At 38.4% G+C, this 21,221-nt stretch overlaps 1 protein-coding gene across 5 annotated transcripts in view; it reads right to left on the bottom strand.

The window, feature by feature from the left end:
- The window catches only part of PTPRK (protein tyrosine phosphatase, receptor type K), a 466,477-nt gene that overhangs the window by 62,917 nt on the left and 382,339 nt on the right, over nt 1-21,221 (bottom strand). For all 5 annotated transcript variants that reach the window (XM_006095061.2, XM_006095062.2, XM_023759153.1 and 2 more), the window contains exons 12-13: nt 19,240-19,513; nt 15,722-15,758 (exon numbers count right to left, since the gene is read on the bottom strand). In XM_006095061.2, coding sequence (XP_006095123.1) covers nt 15,722-15,758; nt 19,240-19,513 — 311 coding nt within the window. The remainder of the gene's footprint in view (nt 1-15,721; nt 15,759-19,239; nt 19,514-21,221) is intronic.

Here is a 21,221-nt window from a genome sequence, read left to right as displayed (position 1 = left end):
TTCTTTTTTTTTTAAATATATATTTTATTGATTTTTTACAGAGAGGAAGGGAGAGGGATAGAGAGCTAGAAACATCGATGAGAGAGAACATCGATCAGCTGCCTCCTGCACACCCCCCACCGGGGATGTGCCTGCAACTAAGGTACATGCCCTTGACCGGAATCGAACCTGGGACCCTTCAGTCTGCAGGCCGACGCTCCATCCACTGAGCCAAACCAGTCAGGGCCACAGTGGGTTCTTAATAAATCTCCAATTACCTGAAGATTTATAATAATTACTGTATAGTCCAGCGGTTCTCAACCTGTGGGTCGAGACCCCTTCACAGGGGTCGCCTAAGATCACCGGAAAATACATATATAATTAGATATTGTTTTTGTGATCAATCACTATGCTTTAATTATGTTTAATTTGTAACAATGAAATTGGGGGTCACCACAACATGAGAAACTGTATTAAAGGGTGGCGGCATTAGGAAGGTTGAGAACCACTGTCCCACTAAAGTATACAGCTAAAACACTTCCACTAGCAAGAGAAGAAAATACCTACCATGATGTGATACGTATTTTCACTCATTCATCATTTCTTAGAAGGGTGAATATATCATTGCCTTTAAAAGCATTCTTCCTACTAGACAAAACTAGGTGTTTATTTTGTAAACAGAAAATTATTTCCTGGCTACTCATTAGTTTACTCCACTCATCTCTACCCACCTGCAGCTACCATGTGTGGTTTTCCTAAAACCAAATTACTGCTCTGTTTAATAGCCTACAAAACTTTAAGGAAAAGAAAAATATAAATTCAAGTAAATACATTATTTATAACAGTATCTAGCCATTGAAGTGAAAATATAATATGGAAAAAGCTGATATATAGTAATAACTACAAATAACTACAATTGCTGCAAGTATGGTAAATATTTATGCCAGCATTTGATAAGAAAAATAAAAAAGCAAAAATTATAATAGTTGTTTTAGGATATTGTTTCAAAATACTTTATATGTTTCTACATTGTTTTAACAATTTTTAAAGCAGAGGAGAAAAATGAAACCCTAAACCATTGTTGCTAGCTGGCACTTGCTCTTAAAGATAAAGTTTAATCCCAAGCCTTAGAGTTCTCCCATAACCATGCATCAACATATCTGTTAGCCCAACTTCTCACTAATTTCTCTACGTATTCTTCCCTGAACATTCCATTAAGTTTCATGTCTACACACCTTTGCTCATTCTGTTCCCTATGCCCCTGGTCCTTCCCACCAGCTGATCTCAGGTTCATTTTGTATGGAATTCTGTTTTATGTCTGAGTCCTCTGTATCACAATTATCAGCCCATTTGTTGTCAGGCTCTCATTGTTCATAACTCCTTTAGCACATGAGCCACATCATATTTATTTTTATTTTCTCAGTGTGCAACAAAATTATGTTAATTAAATATTCTTGTTCAACAAAAATTACATTAATTCCATAATATATATTCATTGAATATTCACCATTATGTTAATTAAATATTCTTGTGCAATTTCATGTCAGAACATTTTTGGTTGATGTGATACTTCAATGGTTTCCAATTTCAGGTTAAGATGTCAAAATGGATTCCTCTCTGACATCATAACTCCTCCGCTCCCCAATGTACCAATTTCCTAAGTCTTCAGTGAGCTAAGAATTCAGATTTAAAGTTAGGTTAGAATTGTGCTGCGAGAAGCCACCGCTTGCCTATACTGCAGGAGGCCGATGGACCTTGGGCCTTAGCAGGGCTGATGCTAAGCACCGTTTGTTGAGATAGTGGTGGCTCAAGGCAATTCCCTAACCTGATAATCCTTGTACTGTTTACCAAACTTTACCTTTGATATGCCTGTATGCATTGTTAAAGGGCAAATGTGTATTCAAGTAAATAAAAAGGGGACTGGCCAGAGGTCAGTGTGCTCTTCACAAAAGAGACATTCCCTGGCCCTGGCCCCCAATGCCTTCTAAGTTCATATTTCTTGTATAGCATTTTCATTTGTGCGTTGGCCACTCCTTCAGATCCTGAACCCCACTGCGAAGGTCGTGACATTGTGCTGGACTGCTGATGCCTTCAGTTACCCATATTTCACTGTGAGGACTTGGCCACATGGAGGTCAAATTTCTTACTTTGTCCACTCTTCAAAATACTTGTGAGCATCATGTTCTAGATGTGCTGGAGATGAGGGTGAAAGCTTAAAGATGACAATATCTGTGCTCTCAAATACATCACTGCCTTTGGTTAGGTTCCCTGGAAGCAGAGCTGAGACCTGGATGCAGATGCACATGTTTATTCAGGGCAAGTTCTTGGGATAAAAGTAGCAAAGGAAGCAGAACAGGATGAAGAAAGGAGCAAAGTAAGAATGTGGTCTCGCCCTAACCGGTTTGGCTCAGTGGATAGAGCATTGGCCTGCAGACTCAAGGGTCCTGGGTTTGATTCTGGTCAAGGGCATGTACCTTGGTTGTGGGCACATCCCCAGTGGGGAGTGTGCAGGAGGCAGCTGATCGATGTTTTTAATTCTCTATCCCTCTCCCTTTCTCTCTGTAAAAAATTAATAAAATATATTTTTTTAAAAATGTGATCTCAGTGGGTACCTACCATCAGCCTGATGTTTTGGGGAAGTTCTGGAGCATAAACTGCCCCAAAGGCGACTTCACCTTGAAATGAGGGGTCCAGTTTTTTGTGCCCCCCTGTCAGTTAGTCATTAGCTATAAGCTAGTTAGTGGGCTTGGGAGGTGGGTGCATAGGGCTCTAGGCAAAGAAATGCTTTTCAGCTAAAAGTGATTCTGAACAGAAGAAGAGAAAAGAAGAAGAGAGACGTGAACCATTAGCAAAACACAGAAACTAGAAAACGGGTCTTCAGGCTCCGGAAAAGGGATCTGGTCAGAGCACCAAAACGGATGAGAGTTACAGAAAAGCACACCCTCCAAGAGACAGCATAATTGCCTCTTTAAAAAAAGGAACTTAAAGCCAAAACAAAACAAAACAAGAATATAATGCAGCAAGAAAGATACACATCATAAGATTTCTAACTTAACCAGCAGTGTTTCCAGCTCACCCAGCAGCTGCTCATCTTCATCTGCATATCCTGACATTATCTGTGGAAGGTCCTTAAAACCCGATTCTTCCACTGGGTGACTGTGTCATGTTAGACACGGGTGTTTCTTAGCTCCTGTTTCTAGCTGTGCATCTTGAAATTGCTTTCCTGGATTATTTTAATCTTATCAAAGCCTTCATATGCGTGACTCAAACTGAAAAAGGAAGGTTGTTTTTCCTTATTTCCACAGAATAAGTCTTACATGGCTGAGCAGATAGCAGCTGGATTATTCTCTTAAAAGCAGCTCATTCTCTGCACAAAGCATGTGCACATCAGGTTTGCTTTTCATTCCTTGGAGTCAGAAATCATGTTCAAGAAGAATCATGAGCTGACATAAAAACAATTCTCCTCAAAAGTAAAAAAAAATGTCATTTGCTACAGGCTATACTAAACTTTTCACGTAGAAATTGTTGGGAACATCTGAACCCTGCACAATTGAGTCACAGTATTCATTTCTTCTCCCCCAACAAATATTTATTTAGATACTTACTAGGTCCAAAGAAATACACTAAAAGATGAGGCAGATAAGGTGAAATTTCAAGTTTGGAAGAGATATTAGACACCATGATATCAATCAAACTTTTCATAGTAGGGGACATTTTTAAAATATTGAACCCCAGCCAATGTGGCTCAGTGGTTGAGTGTTGACCCAGGAACCAAGAGATTGCAGTTGGATTCCCAATCAGAGTACGTGACTGGGCTGTGGGCTCAAAACCCTGAAGAGGGTGTACAGGAGGCAGCCAACTGTTGATGTTTCTCTCTTATCTGTGTTTCTATCTCTCCCTCTCCCTCCCCCTCTCTCTAAAAATCAATAGAAAACATATTAAAAATATGAAAAAATCCTATGTGAACTAAATGAGAGAGCAGATACAGTAGCTGGAGCAGAGATAAGGAACCGAAGCCTTGGATGTTCTGACATAACCTTGCCAAAATCCTTGAGAAGGACTCAGTAGGATTTACAGTTTAGGCAATCTTTACCTTGGTCAGTGATTTAGCTAAGGCCACATAACTGGTTTGTAGAACCCAGGTGTTCTGGTTCCAAGACTGGTACATTTTTTTTCACACCACAGCTAAAGATACAGCTCCTGCCCTCTAAAACTTTGCACCTTGTTCAGAAAGTAAATACATGTACAAAATAATACAGGCTGTTTGACATTAATGCTATATACATGCTATAGAGTAAAAACTGAAAATTCTAAAGAGGGCAAGATGTGAAGTTGAGCTGCCTGAATCATTCTAAGAAATTAATGAAGTAATTTCAATGTATGTGTCATATTTCGGAATGTCCTATATAAGAATAGACTGTGGCAAGTACCTTTTTTTGTGTGAGGGGTTGGTGATTATGTGTGACAACTAATGAGAGAATGCCAAGTAACCCAGACTTTGATTCTGTTTTTAAAAAATTATCTCTGCTCCCGTCCCCTAATAACTTACCACCCAAATGTTCCTGAAATCAAATTGAATTTGGCCTTCTCTTCTCTTATTGTTAAAATATTTTCCTTTATCTTTTAACCTATAAATTTTGAATTAAGTTAAGGTAGCTTAAACACTAAAATGCAAAATGACAAAGCCAAAGAGTCCATACTTTGTCTTTCCTCATATAAGAAGAGCACCTTCTCTGAATCAACAAACTCAATTTCATGCTCCCCTCACCAGTTTTCTACATGCTCACTCTAGCAGCAGTTGCAAGAACAAGGGCTTCCTGGGGAAGACAGCCGTTATTTGAACAGTTCAAGTGTTTCTGGTTTGTTATGCCTGCGCTGGTCTCATGATCCTGTCTGATTTTGACCTCTGATCTCTTCCTAATTTCCAACTTCTACACAGGACAGACTACAGGGGTCCCTGTCGCTGCTGCCTCTCACTTCCAGGTGAAATTTAAGCTCTGGCTCCAGACTTCATCTTCCCTTACAAGCCCATGGGGGGTTGGTTCCTGCCCCACCCTAGCCCCTGCTTCTGGGCTCTGTGCTGTGTTATTCAGCCTCCTGTGGTTTCCTCCTTGTGGCTTCTGGCTCTGCGTGACAGATCATGCTGGTTCCCCAAGTTTAGCCAGTCACTTCATCCAGATCTCTAACAGAAGAGTCACTGTTTTGTAAAGGCCATGGCTCTAATAGCTTCATCAGGTCGAACTTCTAGAAGAGTAATTCTAAACTCTAATTATAATCCAAGAAATTTACAAGTAAAAAGATCAGTCGTTATTTATAATGTCTTACTTGTCCATAAGCTGAATGTAACTAGACAGAAAAAAAATCACATAACCATCAACTATGAACAGTCAATAAAGCTATCAGGGTGAAAACATTCATCTCTTTCAGAGGATGAATAGATCCAATAATGTTGGTTTCCAAGGGCTGAAAGGTACTGTGGGTTCTACATTTTTTACTATTTTAAATCAATCCCATAAAGAGGAGTTGGTAGCCTCCGTCACAGGTGTCAGTCTGGCTACTGAAGGGATAACAGCAGCAGTGAGGTTCACCACGTGAGGAGCAACAGCACACTCAGGACCGGCCTGGACCTGACACTGGACCTTTCTTCCCTGGATGATATTTTTAGAAGATGGACAAAGGTGTACTGTGAACCAGTTCCAAGTGCTGTGACCTTCCCAGAGAGAAAGCAGCTGAGCTTTAAATGTCTACACAACTGATGGGAATGTTGGTGAAGACACTATGGACTTTTGAGAAGAGGGGTGGGATGTAGGGAATGAACAACACAGTTTTAGATTTCTAAACTAAACCAGTTGTTCATATTCCCTGACGAATATCTTGGAAAAGCACTACTAATTTTGGTACATGAGGGCAGCACTTGGGGCCTGGCACAGATGCCAGAACTATGCTCTTAATATGAAAGTGGGCTTCGTGGAGGAATGTCTGGAGAGGCTAGGATATAATGGATAAATTGCGGTAGACGGTAGCAATGTCAGATTTAGAGCAGGAAAACCCTGCTGACAGATCTCTTTCCAAAGGATTTAGGCCTCTGTTGAAACATTATGAGGTCACATCTATCTTCACAATTTACATCTTGCCAGATTTCTGAGGACTTTAGAATAGCATACGTCTGCTATTATTGCATTAAGATAAATTTGTTTTATTTTACTGACACAGATTTAGAAGTTAAATGAAATGGTGGCTTTATATTTAATGAAGGATTTTTTATTGTAAGGTAAAATTGATGACTAAAGCTTAATTTCACAAGTCAGGAATACTGTTGTATACAATACTGAGTCTGATTAGGGTCCTATGAATGTCAATGAGGATTTGAACCCCTAAGTTAGCACACACATTCATATGCAAAGAACAAACAAAAATCTCCTTTACATTGAGGCCCAGCTCCCTGAATGCAGACCAGTCCTCCAGAGTATTCCTTTTGTCTTCCCCTGTGTTTAGGCCCAATCATTTAGGTCATTAGTGACTTCTTATTTGAAGTATTTCCTTTAGCTCTTTTTTTTTATAATAATGTTAGAAAGCTTTCTTGATTACTTTTGAAATTATGTAGGTTGGTACAATAAGTGGATTTTATTTTATGAAAGTGAAGAAGGTCTTACAAAATAGTTGTTATATTGGGGGGCTAGTAGGGTGGGGGAACCTCTGTTCCATAAACATGCCTCAGTATATGAACAAAAAGAGCCTCAGATAACCAAGGCACAAGGAATCCAAGGGACATGGGAGAATGAGCTCAACAAAGCCACCAAGACCTATATTCTCTGGTGGCCAATTACGTTTCTGGGAGTAGTTGCATCTGGGAGATCTTCGAAGACAAATACTTAATCTTTCAGATAACCAAGCTATAAGACGGCTGCCAGCAACATAATTCTATACAGAACACTAACTTTATGGGTAAGAAATGATTACAAAAAAAATCAAACTTTAAGAGAAGTGATACTTATTAGCCATAACAAAAGAGAACCTTTGTCAATGAAAAAATAATTAGGAAAAATAAATGCAGCACAGTAACTAGATGTCCTGAGTTTGTTTATATTTAATAAGTACTTTATAAAATAAGATACTGAAATAAATATGGAAAATAAACAATTAACAAAATGCAAAAAAAAAAATAAATCTATCAAAGGATCCTTGAAAAGGACTACCAATCATCCTGATTTTTTTAAAAGTAAATGATCTGATTTCTTTCAGTCTTCTTCCTAACTCATTCTCCTAGTTGTGCTTGGAAGTGAACCTTGTTCACAGAGCCACCGCCTCCCCCACCGTTTTAATTTGGGCTAATCAGATCTTTCTGCCTCCTAGCAGTAAGCAGTACTGTATGTTTGATCACTAGACCTAGGTCTCTATCACTGATAGATCCTCTTTGGGAGAAAAGAGAAATATCATACACTGCCATTTAACTCATTCCAGATAAAGGCCGAATTAGTTTACATCTCAGGGCAAATTTGAAACTGGACTCTCCTATCCTGAGGTGCCTCTACTTCCTGCAGAAATGTTAATGTAGGTCATTTTCTGAAACCCTGCATGATGAGCAACTGTTCCTGTGAATGGGTCCAAATAAAAGCATGATGCAAATGTGGGGTGAGCCAGTCCTCTGCGAGAGACTGGGGCTCCAGAGTTCTCCGAGCCTCCTGGAACAGTTGCCTATCGAGGCTTAAGAATGTATATCGTAAACTGATATTTCGGCAATCGAGTTTAGATTTTATTCCTCCTGTGACACTAGCACTTTCAGGAAATAAGTCTAGCATAATTAGGCTTTTACACATATTCGCTTCAGTAAAGTCTTTATTTAGATAAGAACGGAGAGAAGGTGGTGCAAAATTCATTTTGGCATCATTTTGGCAAATAAATATCTTGTGATCATGATAATAGGTTGGGGAGGGAAGCACATCACTGGCTTTTTGGTCAAGTCTAAAACCGAATTCCTCCAAAACTAGAAAAGAAGTAATCCATGGTTTAGAAATATTCTTTTATTTTCTCTGCTATATATTACTTTACATGACTGTACATATCGTGGGGAGATTTAACTTCTGTCTTTCAGATTTTTTAAACAATTACTACACTGAGAGAAAAACTAAAATTTTTGCTTCACACAATGTGGTTTTAACACTGATTCCCAAACCCATATGCTCTTTATCAATAAATGGGAGAAGTAGTTTAGACTTCTCACAGCATTGTTTCATAGACATTATTATACTGAACACTGAAAAATACTTCTATCAGAACATCTGGCAAACAGAAGTCAAACGGAACTTAACTGGTGGTGTGCATATTTTTCTAATTTTTTTCAACTTGGTCATATATCTGAGAAGAGATATAACTTGTTTTTCTTTTCAGGAGAAATTTGAAATACTAGTCTACTTTATGTATTTTTCTATGATTGTTATGACATTCATCTTGTTGTCATTCTGCAGAGCATTGTGTAAGTTTTTCAAATAGCTTCTTTAAACTGGATTTTTTTAAAAAAGGTTCTCTTAGCAGTGAATTTAAAATGATCCTCACATCTGCTTCTGCCAACCGACTTACCTAATAAATCCCAACTTACTCCGTGGCTACTCATGCTTTCTCATAATTTGATTGTTTTTTTGACACATTTTGTTTTTAAAGAATAAAAAGTACAGTTTTCACAACTTCTAGGAATGCTGTCCTACTCAATGTGAGAAAGTCTAAAGAATTCTGAAATCAGAGACTGTTGATGATTAATAAAAGCATAACAATAAACCAAGATGATTTAGAATTGCTTGCAGCTCAGGAAGTGTAAAAGAACCACCATGCACTTAAAGCTATTCCAAAGAAAACTAAAGTATTTCTAGGCTTTCCCGAAGAGGCAGCCTTCATTGAAAGAGCTTGAATGTTTGTTAATTTTATTTGATTCATCAACTTGAAACAAAATGCATCCCATAAATTGAACAGTTAACTGTTCATGTGCTCGTCTCTTCATTCTTTATAGAACAGTTTTAAAACAAATTCGATGGTATCATTATGTAAATCATTTAACAATAAAACATAAAATGTTAACCATGTTTTTGCACATTAGATAAGCAAAACCTTAAAATACTGGTGTCAATTAGTAATGATAAGAGAGTATGGGAAACAAGCCTTCAAATATATTGTCTGAAACATAAATTTGTAGAATTCTTTTTTAATGTAATTTGTAATTATTTAAAAATCTATAAATAGCACATGACTTAGATATATTGATTTTAAGAGTTTATTCTATAACAGATAATTAAGTTCTTAGCCAAGGATGTTTATTCCATTGCATATAATTGCAAGATAAATGAACAATCAAAATGTCCAACAATAAAGAAAGGGTTAAACATACATTCATACACCATGGAATATGTGTATTTTCTAACTTGAAAATGTGTCCAAGACAAAAATATTTTTAGGCTATATTTTTATTGATTTCAGAGAGGAAGGGAAAGGAAGAGAGAGACAGAAACATCAATGATGAGAATCATTGCTCGGCTGCCTCCTGCACACCCCCTACTGGGGATCAAGCCTGCCACAAGAGCATGTGCCTTGACTGGGAACTGAACCATGACCTCCTGGTTCATAGGTCGATGTTCAACCCCTGAGCCAATAGCCCCTGCTCAACCCTGGCTGGTTCAAGCCAAAAAATTTGAGTTAAAAAATAGCAAGGTTCAGGCCACTATCTTGGGATGACAACAAATTTTTTTTAATCTATATATTTTTCTATCTATAGAAATATAGATATGTTTCCATAATTGCAATGTCTATAAAGAGATCCTCACCAGGTTGGGTAAATATAAAAAAAATTGTATCTGTAACATATAACATTGGCGATTTGTTTTATAAAATCAAATTTAAAGCCTACATAGTTTACAGAATATATTTGTTAAATGGAGGTTATTACCAAATCCTAAATTACAGTAAATCTAACACATAGACTTTAAATATTTTACCAGAGTGAAAAGAAAAGCATTCTATTTCTAAGAGCAGATCTTGGCAGAGTTGAGGAATCTCCAGGTGAAGGATAATATCTCAAGTTTTAAGATAGATGTGGCCAATGACTATTTTTAACCAAACCTGCTCTGCATGGTAACTACATACAGCCATCATGCCTCCATGCTACAACTCTCTTCCTTGGAGCTCAATATCTGGCTTAGTGCCTGACAGAGTGTAAACAGGCCATAAATACATTCTGAATGGATGACAAATTCCCAATGTTTAGCAGCCGGTGGAATAGTTAGATGTAGGGAAATTAAGCAAAGATATATTCAAGAGAGGACTGTTGTTCACCATGATGATGTAAAATTTCTATTATAAACAATCAGATACCAACAATGTAGTTGTTACCATCATCACAAGTGATGTGATAGGAAGCCTTGAGAAAAGCCCCAAGATTACATGAGCTGATGTCTTATAGCTACATACTCTTATGAGACCCTTAATTTTCTTTCTTCTTCGTCTCTCTACAAAAATTTTCATATTTGCTGCAGTCTTTAGTATACTGTTAGACCACCAACAGTCAACCACGTTTACTTCCACTATCTCCCCTAGTAGCTGAACTTGTCAGAAAAATCATAACTGGCGAATACAAAGCAGCTTTTTATAAAGGGGTCAAATCTGAGATGCTGGTTATCAGGGTAAGCAGAGGAAAGTCTTACTAACACAGTGAAATCCTATCTCAAAAGCACAGCCTGGTCGGATGATCATCTGGGAAATAACAGCAGCAAATGGACCAAGAATTGGTTTCCTCGTAGGCAAAGAGCGGCATTTTAAGAGGAACAGATGCAAAGCCAGGTGTTACTTGTAAGTAACAGAAGCAGCCAGCAATTAAAACATCGCTTTCTGAATTTACAAGATGGAAGACACACCTGCACACACAAACATCGCTCAGGAAGAATAACAGTGATTTAAAAGGACAATTTGTATATTTCCTTAAGGGTCACTGATACTCAAACTGTGAACTTTCTGCCCTTTCCAGGATATATAAAGGGTGGCCAGGATCACTTTATCACCTCCACTATTTACAAACATTAATTTCTGCATTTCCTTAAACAATGAAGCAGAAGTAGTAATTTCTTTACCTGTATAATCAGCAGGAGCTCTTAAAAGAGTAAAACAAATGTAAGAAGGGAACAAGATTCCAAATTTTGAAGCTAGGTTATCATCTGTATCAAAAACAGGACATGAAAAATCCAGAACTATTTGGATGTTTGGGTAATAACATTTATTGTTTGTCTTTAAAAGCACACTAAACCATATGCTCCAGTATGTGATATTTTTTTGTATCTCATTTTCACAAAATCTGAGAAATTTTAAAAAATGAATTAGAATTTTTCCAAGATTTTTTTATAAGTGTAATTAGGGAATAGTAGAAAACTGATCACAAAAAAATACTTGACTAATCTAAAAGTTTTAAACACAACACAAGTTCAAAAGCATGTCATTTTCTATCTTTCCTTCTATCAATAGTGATCATTCAAGAAAGATTCAATTAACTTTCTACTCTAATGCCATTTATTCAGTCAGAGAGATAATCTTTAAAGTAATCCACATTTCATTAAAAAACTGAATAGAATGCATAATACCAGACACCACACAAATAGGGGATAAGTAATATTTTGTCTATTATGGAGCCATAATCATAAACCAATGCTCTATAACACTCTGCAAATGTGTTTCAATGAGACCAAACTGGATTTTGATCTTTAATCCCTACAACAGGATAAGTATAGAAAAAAGAGAGGCAGGGCTCATTTGCAATAAAACTAATGTAATCTTCTGATATGCGGATTCACTCCAAAGACCTGTTTTTAATTGCTAAGAACACAAGTTCTTTGTTTGTTTTTAAAATTTAGTATTTGCCTTTTTCAAAATCAAAGGATTAAAATAGAGAATCTATATTCCCAGTATATAAAGATAATGATATCAACAAATAACAAATATGTGTACGTGAATGCGTATATAAGTATGTATTTCTGAGTGTGTGTGTGTTTTTAAAAAGACTGCACCTTCAACACTGCTTGGAAACCTCTTCACCTACACATCCAAGTTCATCATTTATAAATTTTGTTTCCCACCTAACTGGAGGGCATAACTCAACTAAATTTCTGCCACAGAGCAAAAATTCCCTTTCCTCCAGTTGCTGGAAACATGTTCCCCCCTTCTTCTGAGCCCTTGTTAGCAGACACTTTAACATTCATATTTCTACTACAGTCTGTTAAAGGCAAGTTATGCTTTTTGTATCATGCTCTAAGGATTCTCTGAAGCCTCTACCCACTGCCCAATTCCAAAGTGACTTTCATATTTTCAGGTATTTGTTACAGTAGGACCCAGCTTCCAGACACCAAAACCTATATTGGTTACCTTTTATGCTGTAACAAACTACCAAACATTAATGGGTTAAAACCACACACATTTATTATCTGACAGTTCTAGAGGCCGGAAGTCCTAAATGAATCTATGGGACTAAAATTAAGAAGTTCACTGGTTTATGTTCCTTCTGGAGGCACAAGGGGAAAAAATCATTTGTCTTATCTAGTTTCCTGAAACCCCTGCATTCCTTGGCTCATGGCCCCTTTGTCTTTCTGCAAAGCACATCCGTCATCACTCCAGCTCTTGCTTCGGTCTTCACATCGGTTCTCGGACTCTGAGCCTCCCACCTGCCACTTATATAAACTCTTACTGGGTCCACCTGTATCACCCAGGATCAGTACCCTATCTCAAGATCCTTAAAATATCTGCAAAGTATTTTGAAGATTAGAACATGGACATTTTGGTGGAGCTGGGGGAGGGGAGCATTATTAAGGCTACCATTATCTATTTAATGTAATATGATTCCCTAGAAATGTAATTAGGCTCAGTGTTGATTGACAGTTTTTAAAAAAGTGCTTTAGAAGAGAGATAACCTTATCACCAAGAGTTCGGCCATCTTTGCTCTGCAAGGTAATGTTATTTTTGACCCTTGCTCATTAGTGTCTATGAAATGTTATATGAGCAGAGGAGTTGCTTCATTCTCATTAGTCTCCTAAGGCAGTATTTCTAGAAATAAAGCAATGATTTAGACTGCTGTTGACATTATTCGAATGAAACTCTAAATTATAAAATTATCTCTGGTAAACAACTGGCACCCTCAGTTTGATGCTCTCAGTCTACGCTAGCTATCAAAAAATATCTCAGGATTGGTCTTTAATTACTTTAGAGAAATGAGTACTATGGTGGTCTTCTAGTAATCATAGTGCTTTGGTTGACATGGCAATGGTGCGTGCGAATTGTTCAGATCACTGGTACTTACGAAGTGTGGTCACCGCAGTGGCAGCAGCAGTAAACCTGCTAGAAATGCACATTCCTGGGCCCTTCCCTAGGCCTATTGGTTTGGAAACTGCCATTGAGGCCCAATAACCAGTTTTAACAAGGCCTCCACAGGATTCTGACTCAAGCTGAAGTCTGAAATCACTAATGAAGACCAGTCTGTTTCATCCTCAGAGTCTGAGCCCACGTTCCTTAGCAGCCAAGCACACATTCCCCTCAAGGTCTTTGCATGTGTTCCCTCTGCCTTCAACGTTTCATACATATATAACCTATTTTAATCCTCACGATAATAGTGAGGAGTGAATACACTATTATGCATCTTTCGGGAGTGAGGGGTTAAATAATTTGCAAATGTCAAAGAATAGTAAAGGGTACAGTCAGGAGAATATGAACCCCGATAGTCCAGGGCCAGGGTCCTCTTCCCTTACTCATTAAACCACACTGCCAAACTGGAGATCCAGAGCACAGCAGGATAAATTATTAAACAAAGAAGAAACGACCACAAATGGACTTTTTCTTACTACCTCTGAGTTTCAGGACAATATTCTGCGCCACCTTGAACGTTTGACTTCTATAATCTTACATCTCCTGCAATCTAAATCTCATATGATATTTTTTCATTATAATTTTATTTGTATTGAGAGAGGGACAAAATGGCAAACACTTGTATAAGTGCAAATAATTAAATAACCAAATAACCAAATAAGAAAAATTTTAAATCATTTATACCTATAAAAAATATCTAAAAATCTTTTTGGAAGCTGATACAAGACTATTTTACATTTTTGGCTTTATTTTAAGTTTGGAAAAAACATTTGGAAAAAACATAGTTGATATATACCTAAATGCTCTTTGCCACTATCTTTAAAATTTTCAACTCTACTTCTTGATCCATGAGCTGTTTTTAAAATAAAATAAATGCTTGTACATTATGTGCATCTGTATATATATATTTTTCTTTCCTTTCACTAAGGATTGCTTTTTTAAATATCATGAGGAATCGTAGTATTTGAATTGAAAAGTGTATTTATTTTCTCTTCTGTGAAGCTTTTTTATTACTTCTCATGAGTCAAGAAAAACGTCTCTTTTGCTTCTACAAACAAGAGTATAACACAAATGCTTAATTGAGCAGACTGATCATTAGATGAGAAAAAATGATGAAAGGAATGATGCCAGCACAAACAGAATATAGCCATTCATTTTTATCCAAATGAATCAACTACTGGTCATGAACGTGGGTCTAATACTAATTCCAGCGGCAAACAACCCAGAGCGCCAACTCTCCACAGAGCCCCATGTCTGCATGCAGACAGCTTTTTTCTTGTTCCTCTTGTTAAAATACACCAACCTCTCTCTCTCCCTTGTTGGCACAATCGCATAAGTCTTAAATGAAAGATTATAAACATAGTGAATGCTGGAGATTTTCTCCCACTCTGAAATCTAAATACTCATTCGAAGATGAAAATGTTTTCTCCTAAAAAACTAGGCAACAGAGCTAAACTATGAAATGTCAGCAGGAATTGCCCTGGCCATTAGCCATCACAGATTTAATTTATTGGCACCGGTTGGATTAAAAAAAAAAAGCAAAAAAAAAGTAAAGCATCTCCAATGAACCTGCAGTACTGATGAAGTTATAGACCAGTCTTCACACCTATGTTCTTCCACATGCATGGACCAGCCTGCTTCTTTTTACCTTTGATCGTCTACCAGAGAAAGTAACAATGGCTTTTAAACAAGCACCTTGTGATTTTGAACTGATATTGCTGAGTTTTTCCAATACATTGGTTGATCGGCAGCACAAGATTTTCAGACACTAAATGGCAGGAAAAAGTCCTTCTAAGGTAGCGGTTCTCAACCTGTGGGTCGCGACCCTTTGGGGGGGGTCGAACAACCCTTTCACAGGGGTCGCCTAAGACCATCGGAAAACACATATATAATTACATATTGTTTTGTGATTAATCACTATGCTTTAATTATGTTCAATTTGTAACAATGAAAATACATCCTGTATATCAGATATTTACATGACGATTCATAACAGTAGCAAAATTATAGTTATGGAGTAGCAACGAAAATAATTTTATGGTTGGGGGTCACCACAACATGAGGAACTGTATTAAAGGGTCGCGGCATTAGGTTGAGAACCACTGTTACGGGTTTCTAAATCCCTCCTATTCTCATAACAAGATTCCTCCAGTCAATTCCTAGAGGATGAAGAGTAGCACCCATTATACGTTAAAGACACCCAAGTGAGTCCCAGGACTTGGCTGGCAGTTTAACTGGGTCCTACTACAAAACTGTAATAGAAGTGCTACATGTAATTAGTCCCGAAGCAGGGAACAAAGCTCTTTCATTTTAGAAAGCAGGATAATGGAATTTGAAAAAGAAAAAAAAGCAAACCTCTTACCTTTTGTAGCAATTCGTACACACTGGGTTTTAGTTTCCTGATGGAGTGAAAATGAAAGAAAATAGTCAGTGTATACATAGGCTTCCTGTTTCATAAACTATAACTATTATGAAGATCAATCTGGAGCTATAAAATAGGTTTATAAAGAATACAATTGCAGTGCTAAAGAAACATGTTTTTATATGTATTCTCAGATAATTTTTTAAATCTAAAATAAAGACTTAAGCCCTGAGCAGTGTGTTCAGTGGTTAGAGCGTTGGCCAGTGCACAGAAGGGTCACAAGTTAGATTCCCAGTCAGGGCACATGCCTCTGTTGCAGATTTGATCCTGGCCCCAGTTGGGGTGTGTGTGGGAGGCAACCAACCAATGTCTCTCACACATCAATGTTTCTCTCCCTCTCTCTCTCTCTCTCTCTCTCCCCTCCATCCCTCCCACTCTCTCTTAAAAGCAATGGAAAAGTGTATCCTCCAGGGAGGATTAACAGCAACAATAACAACAACAAATAAGAACTCAAATTTTTTTTCAACATTTTTCTAAAGATTTAGGTGTCTGTTTTTACCTTGTAATGAAACAGGCTGTCTTGTCTGGGACAAGTATAATGGCATTCCATTTGCATTTTGTACTTTTTGAACAATCAGAAAGAAAACATATTTGCAAAGCTAATACAAATCAGATCCAAACATAAACTTCGTTTTCACCTCATAGCTGCACACTCAGACCAAGGCTGGACATTACATACTGTCACTTGGAGCCTTCCATGACTGAAGAGCTGAATAATAGTTAGAAAATCATAAAAAAAATACTTCATACCCTGGCAGGGTGACTCAGTTGGTTGGAGCATCATCCCATACACCAAAAGGTTGTGGGTTCAATATCCAATCAGGGCACATATTTAGTTATAGGTTCAATCCTGGTTAGTGTGAGTATGGGAGGCAACTAATCAATCAATCTCTCTCTCTCTCTCTCTCTCTCTCTCTCTCTCTCTCTCTCTCTCTCTTTCTCCCTGTCTAAAAACCAATTAGAAAAAACACACACACATATCCTTGGGTGAGGAGTAAAAAAAATTACATCACAGTTGCAACATAATTTATCTGTTCTTTTTTCTTTTTAATTTAGTTGTTAGGGAATAAATCTTACTTGGTGTGATTATTTTCCTCCTCTTGCTAGATAGATAGGGTTGAGGAAATAGTAGACATAGGAAAGAACACAAATTATCTTTTCTTTTCCTTTTTTTTTTTAATGCTGTGAGGTGGCACTGGGAGTTGGAACGTACTTTAGGCCTACAATTCCCAGACTTAGTTCATTCAGCTCACATCTTTGAATGTACAAGAGGCTGGAAAAGATGTTAAAGCCAGTAAACAAGACAGAGGCTATTTGTTTTTAGATGCAGTTATAACTGCATCTTGAGTAGTTCTATATCTTGATAAACCAAGAGCTTATAATTCTCTCTTAAGCATTTATTATTTTTAAATTAACTAAAATACAGTATTGAAGGGGATTCAGTAATTAAAAACGAAAGTATGCACTTCTATTCCTTAACTGTGACCTAAGGCCTTCACAGCGAATGGCAAGAGATTAGTTCACTTTCCTGTAGAGGCCAGATGGAATTTTGACCTTCTAAAAGCAATTTTTAACTCTACCAGGATTACCAACCATCGCTGGTAGGAGCCATGTCACTTTAAAAACTCTTTGCCAGGGGAACTGAAATATACTTTAACACGTGTAGATAAAGTAACATTTAGAAGAGACTGTTCATAAGAAAGCTTGCTTTTATTTATTTATTCTTTTATTTATTTATTTATTAAAATATTTTTATTGATTTCGGAGAGGAAGGGAGAGGGAAAGACATATGGAAATATCAATGATGAGAGAAAATCATTGATTGGCTGCCTCATGCCAATCCCCTACTGGGGATTGAGCCCGCAAGCTGGGCATGTGCCCTTGACTGGAATCGAACCTGGGACCCTTCAGTCTGCAGGCTGATGCCCTATCCACTGGGCCACACCAGCTAGGGCAAGAAAGCTTTTAAAGAGTGCCACATAAAATCCTTTATAAATAACATGCATTCATTAATACGCCTCTCATACCACACACCAGATAACAGAAGTCAACTTGTACTCTATCAACTCTCTAAAGATGAATACCCAAACACAGAAGTATGCTTTCTACCCCTATGTTTCTCTACATCCAGAATGGAATATTAACTTTTATAGTCATCTGTCTTTTGAACAGCCCAGTGTTACCAATGGGAGGGAATGATGTGTAGGAGGGAAGCGGGCAGCTGACTTGCCTGGAAAGATTCCCTCTCATGAAGAAGTACACTAAAAGACGAGAAGAGCATTGTCACCCAGGAGCAGCCCCTGGCTTTGGGGTGCATTTTAGAAAATGCTGTGGGGCATTTTTCTCTGCCATATTCTGCAAACCAGCCACATAGGGTGAGCAGAACGATAAAGTTTTCATTCAAAAGCAACCAGTCAATACCCTAAGTTCTCATGGTCCCTGCAGAAATATAAATGGATTGCTATGTCTTGCAGTTAAACTATTCCAAAATATCACTGCTGCAACTAGATAGCACATATTTCACAGCACCTCTCACGTACCCACCTCGGGGACTCAATTACCCAAACCCAGCCATTTCCTATAAAGCTACAAGTCAACAAAAATGTCATTGTGCTAGTGGATTCCAAATTGTGGGCATTTTCTATTCTTAATGTATTTTTTCTATCTCCCTCTGGAAAGAAATAAATTAAATAAGTTTTAGGAAAGAAAATCTTTCACAGAGACCAGCATGAGGCAGGTTATTTCCCCACGTATGGAGCCACTGGTAGTTTCTAACTTCCTGTTGTGTTTTCCTTTTCAATATTCATTTGGGATCAGCGGCAGTGCTCAAAAACAACTGTGCCCAAAATGGGAAAAGGAGGGGCAGCCAGGGAGATGGAAAACAAGACTCCTCCACGGGCCCAGCATCCAGCCCTCTCCCGGCAGCCTTCTGTTTAGGTTCTGTCAGACGGACCGCAGGCGTCCTATTTGTAATCGGAGGATTGTTACTTGTTATTTACAACTCGGCTTGTACCCCCTGAAAAGTTTATAAGGGTTTATTAGCCTGCTGTGGAACACGCATTCTGTTGATCCTGCAGTCGATTTAATCTTCTGAAGTGCAGCCACTCCTGAGCAAAGAGGACAGAACAATGGCTGATATTCACCAGGGCTCCAGCCCCAGCAGCAAGGCCACACACCCACCTTTCCAAAGAGTTTTGCTCACAATTGCTCTTGTGGGCTTGCCTGAAGTGGGTTCGTCGAAGCTGTTACTAGGAAACAGGAATCCTGAGCAAGGTAACACGTGGGGGCCCCAGCTCAAAACCGTGCACACAGTTGGGAACAGAAGCAGCAGCCCCCTGCACATCAATGATCCCCCGCCCCCCCGCTTTTTAAACTGACAGATGCGACTGAGTATTTATAAAATTTGACTGCGGCTTTGCCTCCGGGCAGTGAACAAGCAGAACTTGGAGGAGGCTTACCTTCTCTACACTGCTCATTGCCTGGAAATAGATGTTGTATCCTTTGCGTGGTGCCAGAGGGGGGTTCCAAAAGCCCTGATAGGTCCTGTTGTCCCCCACTGTGAAGGGGGCAGGTTCAGGAAGGTTCCCGGGGGGCAGCTCAGCCGCAAAGTAGTAGGGCGCACCCCCGCTCATGGCGTTTTGGTAGGTGACGGGGACCTGGTAGCACTCCATGGCTCCCGCTTCTCGCTTCGTTCGGTGAGGGTGCAACTCCTCCACCACAATCTGATAAGCACTTTTCGGGAAAGAGAAGATAAAGCACACATTGAGAGATGCTCCGTACCAAGTGTTCTCAAAAGAAGAATGAAGTATTGGATAATGGCCGGCCACACTTCACAAGCCTTTAAAGTCAGCCTGAACACCCCGCTTTCTTGCTTTCAGCTATTTCGCCATAAGACAGAATTGCACATGGATGCTAACCCCACCGTGATTCTTAAGGGAGTGAAAAAAGTTTTAAAAAATCAGCATAGACCTCTACACACTTTTCACTGTTAAGAAGCGAGTCACCCTAAGAAGGAACCTGACTTTAACCAGAGACACAAAATAAATTATTTGTCTGATATTGTGAAATGTTTAAAGTTCACATTTTCCTTTGAAATGGAGGCATGGAAGGCCCAGCTCCATGACCCAGGAGCAGAATGGCCGGCCCGGGGCAGAGCTCGAGGCACCCGTCTGCAGGGTCAGGAGACAGAATGTGCTGAGGTCCTCCCACGCGTGACCTTGACGCCACCTCGCTGTGGCTCACAGCCATGAGGATCCAAAGCACCAGTGACGCGCTGCAACACGGGCACAGATGGACAGAAATCTGTCCTCGCCACCGAAATAGACTGCCTCTTCCGTCTACAGTTGTTAATAATAAAATGTTACAAATTGCAGAAGCAGATGGCATTTGGCCTATTAAATCTCAAACCTAAACCTTTCAATGTCTTCCTTAAATGTCTTAAACTTCTCTGTAATAGCTGTTATATTACAGAGCAAAGGAAAAAAAATGCAATTTTAAAATCAAGATCTGCCTGATCACTTATATTATTTTTTATAAATTTCTCAAACTGCCATATTAGTAATATCCTTTCTCCATAGGCCATTCTTTAGGCAAACATTTTTAAGAAATGCATCCCCAAGAAAGTTATCAATATATTTATATATCATTAAAGAATGTAAAAGAATTATGTTTCAGAGTTCTAGAAAGTTATTAGAAAGTGACTTGTGGTCCCATACATAAATTGAATGTGAATAAGCTGTGTGTAGAGCGGCATGCTTGACTCTGAGTCTCCAGGAAAACATGCTCAATCAATACAGGGAAAATAGGTGCGGTTAAATGGATCTCCAGAGGAAATAGACCATTTTCTTTAATGAACTTCCATAAAAAGGAAAAGGAAGAATGTAAGGAGATAGAAACACACACACACACACACACACACACACACACACACACACACACGGCAGGGGATAGGGGGAGGGATTGAATATGCCTCTATGACCATTAACACAAATTTTATACCAGTTTAGAATCGGCTATGAAATTCTAGTTTAATATAAACTGTGTTATACCTACAAACAGAAGATCTTCATATACTTAACAAAGAGCTTTATAAATTCATTTCCCCCCTTAATTATTCAAGTTCCAATTTCCCATTAAAATAGTGCCAAGAAATTGGTAGGTTGGTATCTATCTTCTTTCTCTTAGAAATAGTATGAACCTTTTATTAATGCCAGAAATTCAGATTTGGGCAAGTAACTAAGGGCAGAAGTCTATGTTATTTGAAATTACATGACCTGCGTCATTTTTCTATATCTCTGCCAGGGTTGGGTCTGCAAGCTCCTAGAAATGCTCTTTACAACATACATGCTCCTCCGAGGGGTCCATGGAGGAGCCTCTTGTTAATTTTAGGATACAAGAAATACGAAGCATAGAGAAGAGGAGAAAAAAAAATCATGGCTGG

The sequence above is a fragment of the Myotis lucifugus genome, unplaced genomic scaffold, assembly GCF_000147115.1.
Source record: "Myotis lucifugus unplaced genomic scaffold, Myoluc2.0 scaffold_150, whole genome shotgun sequence".
Lineage (NCBI taxonomy): Eukaryota > Metazoa > Chordata > Mammalia > Chiroptera > Vespertilionidae > Myotis > Myotis lucifugus.
This window is presented reverse-complemented; position numbering and strand designations above follow the sequence as displayed.